The sequence below is a fragment of the Ictidomys tridecemlineatus genome, chromosome 12 (assembly GCF_052094955.1).
Source record: "Ictidomys tridecemlineatus isolate mIctTri1 chromosome 12, mIctTri1.hap1, whole genome shotgun sequence".
Taxonomy (NCBI): Eukaryota; Metazoa; Chordata; class Mammalia; order Rodentia; family Sciuridae; genus Ictidomys; species Ictidomys tridecemlineatus.
Genome location: NC_135488.1, coordinates 38268100 through 38280699, shown reverse-complemented (window position 1 = coordinate 38280699; position 12600 = coordinate 38268100). Strand labels below are relative to the sequence as shown.

General features: G+C 37.0%; 1 protein-coding gene and 1 pseudogene across 2 annotated transcripts; both read right to left on the bottom strand.

The window, feature by feature from the left end:
- Positions 1-343: 343 nt before the first annotated feature.
- Positions 344-436, bottom strand: LOC120885116 (small nucleolar RNA U13; annotated as a pseudogene).
- A 3284-nt stretch (positions 437-3720) lies between these two features.
- Positions 3721-12594, bottom strand: Mrpl30 (mitochondrial ribosomal protein L30). 2 transcript variants are annotated; one of them, XM_078028545.1, is made up of 6 exons: positions 12441-12594; positions 8219-8296; positions 6236-6316; positions 4296-4442; positions 4031-4104; positions 3721-3952 (listed from the first exon to the last, which is right to left on the bottom strand). In XM_078028545.1, the coding sequence occupies exons 2-6, from the start codon at positions 8273-8275 to the stop codon at positions 3838-3840; spliced, it is 474 nt and encodes a 157-aa protein (XP_077884671.1). In that variant the 5' UTR covers positions 8276-8296; positions 12441-12594; the 3' UTR covers positions 3721-3837. The 2 variants fall into 2 exon arrangements, with proteins under 2 accessions (XP_077884671.1, XP_077884672.1); XM_078028546.1 differs by having other exon boundaries at positions 12430-12545.
- Between the last annotated feature and the right edge of the window lie 6 nt (positions 12595-12600).

Sequence of the window (12600 nt, the reverse complement as noted above, 5' to 3'; positions counted from 1 at the left end):
GCTTTGGGTTTGTATTTATAAGAAATTCTTATGATGAATGGAAATTGATTGAACCCAAGGGCACTTTATCACTGAGCTACATCCCTAGCCTTTTTTATTTTTTGAGACAGAGTCTTGCTAAGTTGCAGAAACTGATCTTGAACATGTGATCCTCCTGCTTCAGCCTTCCAAGCCACTGGGATTACAGGTGTATACCAACATGCCTGGTAAGAAGTGATCTTTTTTTCTTTTTTATGTGGTGCTAAGGATCAAGCCCCGAGCCTCACATGTGCTAGGCAAATGCTCTGCCACTGAGCCACAGCCCCAGCCCTTTCATCGATTTTTGTCATTATTATTTTTTCCATATCAGACAAGTAAAGTGCCCAGAAGATTTAGAGGGAGGCACATCTCACACACAGCATGAACAACCAATATCATGTTTATTAACTGAAAATGTGGTGGCACCCCCTCCTCTACCAATGCATCTTAATTAAACTTCTTCAGAGACCCTCACCACAATTTTTCTTGTTAATAAAATATCAGTCAAAAAGATATCTGCAGAAGGGCTCAATGGGCTCAAAAACTGACAAAAACAACCAAGTTGAAACTAAGCTATGGAACAAAAGCCAATACTTAACTAATCCTTGAATATGAGAAAGAAGGGATACTTCCCACCCTATTTTCTGTTGCTCTACTCTGTCTTGCAAAAGCTAATTTTGGTTGTGAACCTCTGTCATAAGAAATGAAACAAAAAGCACTGAGAACTTTGATGTTGACTCCTCTGCATGTAAATCTCCAACTCCCCCCTCACCGCCCCCACCCCACACTGGATATTAAGTTCAAAGAAATTCTAGTCATTGTCCAGAGGAGAATGTTTTAGGCTATCCAACAGACTCTCTGGACCCTGCAGTTTATTAACCTGCTTCTTGATAATTCCTTGGGGGTCCAGCCTTTTCTGTCCCACTTCAAAAGGATCAATATTATTATTTTTCTTTATCCTATTTTATGGTTTTAATTTGTGCTTCTTTTCTTTATCTAACGATTGTCCTCTACACACTGCTTTGGTTGCATGATACATGTTTGGATATGTTTTATTATCAGTTAGTTTAAAATATTTTCTACTTAGATCTTCAGGTTATTTAGAAGTATGTTGCTTCATCTTCAAACATATGGAGATCTAATATCTTTACATTATTTATGTTTAAATTTAAGTTCATAGTGGTTAAGGAACATATTGTATATGATTTCGGTTCCCTAAAAAGTTGTTGAGCTGATGGTGGGGGTGCATGACTATAATCTCAGCTACTGCGGCGGGGGTGGGGGGGGGGCTAGGAAACTTAGTGAGACTTGTTTCCAAAAGTTTACGAAAAGGTGGGGAAAGGGCAGTTGGCTAGCATGCATGAGGTCTTGGATTCAATTCCCAGTTGCATTAGGGAAAAAAATGTTTTGAGATTCTTTATGGCCTAGAATGTTTATTTTGGAAAGTGGCAATACATCTGCATTTGAAATAAATGTGCATTCTGCAGCAGTTTGATGTAATACTCTATATAAGTAAAAATAGGGCAGTTGAGTTACTATGCTATTTCCATCTTTTGTTTCTAAAGATGCAGAAAAAAATGTGTGGGGGGGAGAGCATAAAGCACTCTGGCAGGGATATTGAGAAGCAGACCCTGTAGGGCCCCTTGAGAAGGGAAGGCCAGTGTTTGGGGGTTCTGAAAACAACTCTGAAAAAACTGACAAAAACAACCAAGCTGAAACTAAGCTATGGAACAAAAGCCAATACTTAATTAATCCTTGAATATAAGAAAGAAGGGATACTTCCTACCTATGTTAAGCAAATTATCTCATTTCTAGAAAAACAAGGCAAATAACATCACAGGGGTTTCAGAAACAATCTTGTTCATGTCAAAAGCTGCTGTTTCTTCTTCCTCCTCTTTCACCAGGGATGGAAAATGACCTCACATGTGGCCTGTGCAATTTTACATTGTCCTTGGGAAACTGTGCCACTTAGAATACGCATATTATTTAGCATTGTAGTGAGAAAAGATGAAGGGAACAGGTTTTTGGCCTGAAAGACACACAATTTTGAAGATTAACATACTTCTAAATAACCTGAAGATCTAAGTAGAAAGTATTTTAAACTAACTGATAATAAAATATATCCAAATTTTAGATTGAAAAGGGAATTGCAATTGTGGTGTAAGGAGGCCTCTATGATCCCTGCCCCCATACTTGTGGAATTCCCTTCTTCCTCCAGCCAGGACAGGACCTGTGATTTGCTCCCAGCTAATGGAATGCAACAAAGGTGATGGGTCCTTGGGACTGTATGTAAATTATGACCTCATAGTGCCCTTCTTGTGAGTCTCTCTCTGCTGCTGGTTTTGAAGGAACAACTTGACATCAATCCTACAGCTACAAGGATTGAACTGTACAACCCTGGAGCTTGGAACAGATCCTCTAAAGTCAAGCTCTGAAGATACCCAACCTTGGCAAAAGATTTTTCTGCAGCCTGTGAGATCCTGAACAGATGACCCAGCCAAACTGTCCTCACTTTAGACCCACAGACATTTCAAGTTAACAAGTGTGTGCTGTTTCAAGCAGCAGTTTTTGATAATTTATTATGCAACAGTAGAAAACAAAATGCACTAATGGGTAAAACTGCTCTGGAAAGCAGCATGGAGGTTCCTTAGAAAACCTGGAATGGAACCACCATTTGACTCAGTTATCCCACTCAGTATTTACCCAAAGGACTTAAAAATCAGCATACTACAGTGATGCAGCCACATCAATGTTTATAGTAGCTCAATTCACAATAGCTAAATAATGGAACCAACCTAGGTACCCTTCAACAGATGAATGGATAAAGAAAATGTGGTATCTATAGACAATGGAATGTTACTCAGCCATAAAGAAGAATGACTTCATGACTTTTGCTGGTAAATGTATCTGGAGACTATCATGCTAAGTGAAATAAGCCAATGTTTTCTCTGATATGCAGATGTTAACACACAATAAGAGGGGAGGACAGAATAGAATTTCAGTGGAGTAGAGAAAGGGGAATGAAGGGAAGGGAGGAGGGATGTGAATAAGAAAGACAGTAGTATGAATCAGACATAACTTTCCTATGTCGTGTATGGATACACGACCATATTCTGTTCATGTGCTGAAAAGCTTAGCCTCCAATGTACTGGTACTGAGAAGTGAAAGGATCTTTAAGAGGTGGTGGGATCTTCAGTGGAGGGGCCTGTGTCATGGGGTCACTTCTCAGAAGGGATTAATATCTGTCTTACACAAAAGCATTAACGTCATTTTGGCTTCCTCAGCAAGCTCCTCCACCACTTACCACTCTCCCATATGCTCAGATCATACGATATCATCTGCCTTGTTATGACACCGTAGGAGGCCCTCACAGGTGTGGCTGCCCAAGCTTGGACTTTTCAGTATTTGAAACCAAAATAAAACTCTCTTCCTTATAAACTAAGGTCAGAGATTTTGTTATAGCAATATAAAGTGGACTAAATAGAGTCACTCAAAGAATTTGAGGAATCCAGTTAAATTAGGAAATAATTTCTACACAAAAATAAGTTAATTGCTATGATGTCAGAGGATCTAAATTTAGATATTCAACAATGCTGATCTTACCTACTTTAGAGTGAAATTCTTATGGGAAAAGGGAGAACATTAAATAACCAAACTTATAAATCTATATGGTAGGGAAGAATCAGCAGTCAGTGAGAAGACTGGGATTTCAAATACATTTTAAAGATTTTAATGAAAACATTTTCTCACCAACTTTAAATAAAAATAATTTGCACTTTTTAATCTGATGCTGCAATGGTGTCAGGACTTAACTGCTTCCTACTCCACAGGCTTTAGATGCCACTGCACTACTAACTCCCCAGTGCTCTTGAGGCATGTGGAAGACATATTCTCTTCTGTTGGAAGTCCTTGTGGCAGCTTCAGGGGCTGGATTCTGTGAAAGAAGAAAAGGCATTTAGAATCACACTAGATAACATATTTTTTAAAACTGCAGAGATAATGAACAACAAACCTTATCAAATGTTTAACCACTTTCAGTTTTGCATTCACAGAAGGGATATTCTTGTGAACTTGAGGGGTATGTGCCTACAAACAAAGGAATAATGTTATGAATCAACTGAAAAAGCAAATAGCTCTATTTTTAGAAAACGTTAAACTGAAGGTTAATTACAAACAAGTTACATTAAGTAATACATTAAAACAAGAGACAATTTTAGAAAGTGTGAAATGTAAAGCAAATTTAAACAACACCGAGGATGACTAAAATAGTTGCATACTTTTTCTAATCCAAGCATCTTTATTGTATCTTTTTCCCAGTATGGACGTCTTTTTGTACTTTTTATTCTGGTAACGATGTGTAGTTTATGAGGGTGCTGTGGATCCCCACCATATTTTTCATGATCTGCTGGTGAAGGCTGAAATACCTACAAAGGAAGAATTATAAATGGTAAACTTTGAACTTACACAGTTTCTATGTGCCTCCCATTTTTCTTAAAAAATGCTTGCACTGACATGTGTACACACACACACACACCCCATACTGATCTCATCCTTAATCTTTATATAATCCTCAATCTGAAACCGCACATTTCTACCATGTTAGTCTGATTACTAAAAGGGAGTTTAAGACTTTTATCTTTTTAACAAAAATGTCACATAAGCAAGAATTTTGTCTTGTTGCTTAACCCCTGGGAACAAAGCCTGAGGAAACCAAATGACACTAAACGATTCAAATGCCAAGAGAACATATTAGCCCTACAGGTTGAACACCATTCATCCAAAAATCTGAAATCTGAAATACTCTGAATCTGTCAAACTCAAAGCAAACTGGGGTACTCAATTAGAAAAGTTTATGTAAATATTCCAAAATCAAAAATCTCTGAAATCTGAAATTAAAAAGGGCCAGTTAAGACAGTAACTTTTTATCTCTGTATTTTACCACTATAAAACAATGCAAGGGATGGGAGAATCCAAACCAACCAACTAACCAACCAACCAACCATCCAAACCAATAAAAAACCCCAGGTTTCACAAAGCTAAATACAGTCTTTACCATAAAATCTAGCAACCATGCTCCTGAGCATTTACCCAAAATGTTGACACTTATGTCCACACAAAGACCTGCACATAAGTATTTGTACTACTTCCTGTAGTATTGTCAAAACTGGAAGCAATCAAGATGTCCTTTAGTAAGTGAATATACAAATAAACTTTATAAATCCACACCATGAAATATTCAGCAATAAGAAGATATAAGCTATTAAGCCATGAAAAGGCATGGAGGAACCTTAAATTACATTGCTAAGTGAAAAAAGCGAGTTAGAAAAGGCTACACACCACATGATTCCAACTACAGACATGCTGGAAAAGATAAAACAAACATAGTAAAAAGATCAGTTGCTGCCAGGGTTTGGGAGTTGGGAAGAAGGGATGAGCAGGTGGAACACAGGCGATACTTGGGGCAGTGAAAAATTCTGTACTATATAGTGATAATGTATATATGACATTGTATCTTTGACCATAAAGTAAACAACATAAGGAGTGTAAACTATGAGCTTTAGTTAACCAAGTATCAATGTAGTTTCATCAGTTGCAACAACTGTATACCAATGGAAGATGTTAGTATCAAAAGAAAAGGTGCGTTGTGGGGAGGGAATATATAAGAAAGTCTCTATATTTTCTGATCAATTTTCCTATAAGTCTAAACTCCTTTATGCAACATCTATTAATTAAAAAGCAAAACAAACAAAAATACAAAACAAAAGCCAAAATCAATGAAGGGCTTTTTTTTTTTTAAAGAATGATAAGTACATATAAATCTAATAGAAAAAAATGAAAGATTTAAAGTAGCAAAGGCTGATATAGAAAGTGAAGATGAAGAGTCCCATTGTGAGAGCCTGGGCAAGAAGAATCATTTTCTCAGGACAACGATGATACAAAAAATAAACAAATAAGGAAAAAAAAAAAAAAAAAACACAAAACCTAAGAAGCAGGAACAACACCCAGAAAAACAAAACAACCCATCCTGCAAAGGCCAGTGGCACAAGTAACAGAACACAGTTTTATTTTTAATAATCATAATTTACATGAATACTATTATATTTTAAACTCTGTACATATGACTTAACATAAAAGCTTTCAAAACAGGTACCTTTTAATACATGGAACTTAAAAAAAAAAAAAAAAAGAAGGAAAGAAACAGTAGCATTGTTCTTACTTTATCTGGAATTCTTGATTTGGTAAATTTGTGACGAATCCAATCTGTACCAAGGAGAGACTCCACACCTTTTGTCACAGTCTAAAATACGAAATAAAACATTTGACTTTTTAGAAGTCTATCTAGTGCAGAAAGCCACACCCACCAATCCTTAGGTGACTAGTCTGTTCTGACCTAACATACAATTGTTAAAGATTTATCTCAATTCCCTAGCAGAATGAATACCTCCCATCTAACCACTAACCAAGTTGGTAACTTTTTCCTGGGAAGAACCATATACTATTATCCGGCTTTGGAGCTTTAGAGTCTCCACTGCCAAGACTTGATTCTGCCCATATAGGGTGAAAGCAGTCATAGACAAATATGGGCATGACATGTTTCCACAAATTTACTCGCCAAAGTGACAGGCTGAATTTGGTCTAGAAGTCACTGTTTACCAACTCTTGCTCTAGACAATATGCAAAAATTCACCTTCAACAAAACAATGTAAAAGCTGGGTGAGGTTGTACATATCTGCAGTCCCAGCTACTCAGGAGGCTGATGCAAGAGGAATAGCAAATTCAAGGCTAGTGTGAGGAACTTAGGGAGATCCTGTCTCAAAATTTAAGTAAATAATTAAAAGGGCTGGGATGTAGCTCAGTGATAAAGCACTTGCCTAGAGTATGCGAGGCCCTGGGTTCAATTCCCAGTACGGCACATACGCCCCATCCCACCCCACCCCCCCAAAAAGAAAAAAGGTAAAAGAAATCCAAAAAAAGAGTTTCCCATTTTCTTTCTGGTTTTCATAATGCCATCACTCCTAGCTCCTATCTCTTGTTCTACTCTGTATTCCTCCAATCCTCTTTTTCTCAGACTACTGAAGAAAAAGGATTAATTGGCAACCTTTCACATAGACAGTGCTTTGAGGATTGGCAAGTCACTCCTGTCATTCCTTTTCAGCCTTCCCTTTATTGCAAGGATGGCATAAATAACTAGAAAATAGGCCAAAGGGGACAAGTTAAGTAGAAAAAACAATGGGCTTCTAATCCTGATTCTGCTACCTACAACTGTGAGAAATGAGATACTTATCCTCTTGGAGGATGATTTCCTTGGTACTAAGAAGGAAATAATACTGACTTCACAGAATTAATCTGCAGTTAAGATAATGTATATAAAGAAACTGACATTGTTATCATCTTTAACTAGTTGTATATAGATCCATATGGAGACCCAGTGTATATCTAGGGCTATCTTGTTGGGGCCTCAGGTAAAGATTAAGCTACACCATTGAACTCTCTAAAAGAAAGAATGAAAGATGCACATAAAACTACTACCTTTAATGGTCTCTGGAAGATTGTTTCTCTTCTTGCTTTTTCTATATTTTTCTAATTTTTGATGATTGAAATAATATATTCTTCCTTGTTTGCCTTTTCTTTATTTATATACTTATTCATATACTTATCTACCACTGAGCTGCACCTCAACCCTTTTTGTTTTTAAAATTTTGATTGTGATTCTCCTGCCTCAGACTCCCAAGTAGCTGTAACTACATGTGTGTACCACTATACTTGCAAAAATGTACTCTTTTCATAACTAAAGGGAAAAAAAAAATCTCTATAACTTTAGGAATCAATGGTAGTCGATTTTCATTGGAATTTTCTCAGGAAAAATTGTTTTATGGTTCTAAATTTGATTTTGAGACAGGGTCTCAATAGGCTGTTCTCAAACCTATAGGCTCATCCCCAGGCCCAAGCTTATCCTCCAGCCCCAGCCTCCCAAGTGATTGGGACTCAAGTGTACCACACTTAGCTATGATTCCAAAGAGAGAAAACTGAAATAAACCATAAAAAAAAACAAAATTAACCCCAACATTAAAAATTAATATAAAAAAACTCTGCAAAAAAAGTTTTTTGTAGACTTTAACATCGCTGTATATTTTTGTAATTAGAAAAGAAAAAATCTTAAGGAGTAGGGGCAAAAAAATTCTTGTAAAGAAACACTTACCTGTAGCCTGCCTGGGGGCCTCTGAACTACTGAGCGTAAAATCCCTGCCATAAGCATAGTGATTGTTCTGTTTAGCAGCTGTGAAAAGTAGAAAGCAGACCTATCAGTCAAATAAGTCCTGGAAATGAACAGGACCCCCTTTTTAGTGTTAACCAACAAGTCAGCACATTAATTGTAAACCTGATAGAAGTTTACCAGTAAAATTTTATTTTAACAAAAGAACAAGAATTAATTTATAGTGTTTCATTCAGATTCAGCAAAACCACAGGTGGTAATTATACATTAACCACATCCCTTTTTTGTCCAATGAGTTAGAGCCTTGGCTGATTTCACAAAATGGGGAAATGGGAGTTTACTGTCATTTGAAACATCTTCAGTAATGAGGGCAGATAAAAAATGCTTTGTCATAGAAAAATAGAAAGTTCAATCTGTTTTCCAATGTCATCCAGCCATCAAGAATATGTGTTCTGGGCTGGGGATGTGGCTCAATCGGTAGCGCGCTCGCCTGGCGTGCGGCGAGGATTCGATCCTCAGCACCACATACAAACAAAAGATGTTGTGTCCGCTGAAAACTAAAAAATAAATATTAAAATTCTCTCTCTCTCTCTCTCTCAAAAAAAAAAAAAAAGAATATGTGTTCTGGAGCCCAATTCTCCTAATTCCTAGTACTATACGCTTTCACTAAATCAGAATAATTTTGTTAAAAAGAAGTAAAGTCTCACTTTTGCTTATTTGTATTTTTGAATGATTCTAAACACACATGCATTGCTTTTGTTATGTAAAAAGATCATGTTGATCTAGTTAGACATGGAAGAGTTAGTCTACTATATTGATGGACACTGAAAGCAGAAAGATTAGGTTCATGAAGTATCTATTTTAAAGAGAGTATTTAAATTGTATTTCAATTTCTTGCCCAGAAAAGAGAATAATACCCATCTTTCACATAAATTATTCTATAAAGCACTTGAAACAGTACTTGCCGCATGAGAAACCCTCAATAAATTGTAGCTTTTATTATTATAAGATTATTAAATTATTATGAAGCTAATACGAATACTGTATACACTAAGATAGGGTATGTGTTGTCAGTGTCCATCAGTTTCTAGCACACTCAAACTCTTCCTATGATGTAGAGGAAGTTGAGAATCACCCAAGATGTCCCTGAAAAGAGCCAGACCTCAGGAAAACTGCTCAGGAACTGAAATCTAATGCTAAATTATTTTGTCATACTTATTCCTCCTAGGCTAAGGGCTATATACTAATCTTACTCACGTAACTTTGTACTTTATTAAATCTTTCCTTTCTCATTTTCAACAAAATCCTGAACTGACCTTCTGACTTCCATTCCAACTCCCCTCATGTCTTTTTTCCCATAACAGCTGTATGTTATCCTGTTAAATAACGTCACTCTGCTCAAAACCACTGAAGAGGGAGGTCACACTTAAGAAGGAAGACTATAATGGATTTCATTTAGAAATCAACATTTAGCTTTACATAAGCAGTGAAGCACATGAAAATAATTATATATGTAAGTATATACATGGGTTAGCTTTATTAATTGAGAGAACCTAAAATTAATAACACCCAGTGCAATGAACAAACTCACCCAGACCTTGGTTTCTAGTAGCATTATCTAACAAAAGGAAGCAGGTCTCCTCAAGAGATGGCTGATAATCTTTGGAACATCTTAGAGTGACCAAAAAAAAAAAAAGACTACCAAAAAAAAAATGAGTAACAAATAATTGGCTTATAACCTGAACCAAAATATAAATAAGCCCATACAATATAAATAAGCGGATAAATTAATAAAACAAACAAATGTCCTGTATAGAAGAATTCTATGTAATTTATGAGGACACTACAAGGAGGTAGAACAGAACTATTCACTCCTAACTGTGGGCTATGGTTAGTAACTTGCTCCCAATGAGTACAGTACAGAAAAGGGGAAAATAACTTCATAGAAGAAAAACCCGACAAATACTACCCCCACCAGCTGATCAACGTTAATTAACATCAACAGTGAAAACAGTAAAGTTGTTAGCATGTACACTTGATATGATGTAATGAGAATGGCACTTTACCTCCATGTTTGTTTGTTTGTTTCCCCCCAAACCCATAGGCCCACTCTAAGAGAAAAACAACAAACTCCAATTGAGGGACATTGTGCAAAATACTTGACAGGTATCTCCTCAAATACCTAACAGCCTCAAAACTGTCAAGGTCATCCAAAACAAAGAAAGTATAAGAAACTTGTCAAGGAAAATCTGAGGAGATAAGATCATTAAAGTAATGTAGTATTTTAGATGGGATCCTGGAAATAAAAAGGACACTGGACAAAACAAAGGAAATTTGCATAAAATAAGTATGGATTTTAGTTAATAGTGTATCAATATTGGTTCACTAGTTGTTAATAAATGTACCATACTAAAATATGATTAGAAATGGACTTGGCACATATAGGAACTTTGCACTATCTTCACAACTATTTTGGAAATTCAAAATTATTCAAATATAAAGCTCATGTATTAAAAATTTAAAAATTTCCAGTGCCTCTCCATTTAATCACAGTGAAAAACAAAGCCCTTAACTCCCCTACCCTAACTCCCTCAATCTCTAATTACTCTTGTTTAACCATTTAGACAAGCTGCCCCTTGCTTGCCCTGCATCTAGCCAAGCAGGCATCCTCCCCTGAACTGGAAGGATCCTAACATGGCTAATCCCTTCACCTTTTTCAATTTGGGGCTCAAATCTCATTTTCTCAATGAGATCTGCCCTGGTCACATTATTTGACATTTTACCCACACAAGTGTTAGTACTCCCCACCTCTCTATTCTACTTGATATTTTCCCCATAGCATGTCAGAGTTTTAATATAATTGTAAGTTTTGTTGTTTAGTATTTGTCTCCATGTTACTTCCAAAAGAGAATCATTTTTAGTTTTGTTATTTCTGGTTTGTTTTACTCATAGATATATTCCAATCTTCTTCCTAAAGCAGCATCTGCCTCATTGCAGGCATTTGATATGTTTTTGCTGAATGAAATTACAGACATCAGATGTGACAGTCAGAAGTTATGTCTTTTCCCCCACTGAGTGCTCATACATGCTAAGAACTCTACCAGTGAGCTGCACCCCCCAAAGTTACATATTAATGAAGTAAAGATTATTCTTATAAGGCACTCTTGGACTATAAAGCAATTATACAGTCTTCCACTGCATAATAACTATTCTCTTGCACAGCTGCAGAAACAGAAAAATACCATGCTTCCTGAGATACGGGAACCCTTTCTATTCTTAAAAACTTTGGAAACTTATCAAAAACTAGCATACCCCTGGGGGTAGGCTACCAAGGCAACTGTTCTTTTTATGTCCTGTAATGTCTGATAGTTTTTTTTTGTTTGTTTGTTTGCTTTTTAAGCATTCACCGTGCATGTAGCGGTTCTTCTTCTAAAGAGACAAGACATGGAATGACACTGGCCAAACTATGCTATGTCGTGCGCATGTTCGAATGTATAAAAACAAATCCCACTATTATGTATAATTATAATGCACAGAAAAAATATATAAAGAGACATGCATGTAAGTATATGAGGGAAAAACATTAATTAAAAATATAGAACACGGAATTTCCCTTTCAATAAACCAAGATCTCTTAAGACAAGAAATGTATTTCTCTTCTCTCAACTAGCGCCTAACTAGTAGTAGGCAGCCCTCACAACTGCCTCTTGTCTAAAAAAGACAGAAGCAACTTTTGGTAGGTGACGATAAAAACATGGTTGCAAAAAAATAAATAAATAAGGTTTTGGCAAATAACTGCCAGCTCCCAAAGGTTTGCATTCTAAAATGCAACAATCTTAAACAATAGGGCAATTTTGTCTTCATTTTTAAAAAATTAAGCTGGACTGATCTTCAGTTGGAGCCCATGCCCATAAGTTACGAATATAGCAGAAGCACAGAAAATGCTAAAACAAACTTGAATTCCCTTTCCCAAGCAGTCCAGCTTCGGTGGTTCAGCTCCAGGAGTCATGGGCCGGGCCGAGGCCCCTGGAACCAGCAATGGCTCAATGGCTTTTCACAAGCCAAAGAGACGGGGTTGGGGCACAGGCCCACATAGTCGCCAAATCAAAATGGAACAGGGAGAAATCAATCGCACGCCACAGAGAGTTCCCAGGTACACGCTCTTGGTGAAAAATCAAATATTTCACACCACTTACTCCCGACTCACCAGCGCCCGCTAACAGCGCATCCTGAGGTGCCCCACCGCGGAAACCGAGCGCAGGAAGGACTATCCAGCGCGCCACTCAAACCTTTCCGTCGCAAGGCGTGCGATCCTTTGGTTCCGGGGAAGGGCGCGTTATTTACAGATCTCAATCCCTCCCACTGAA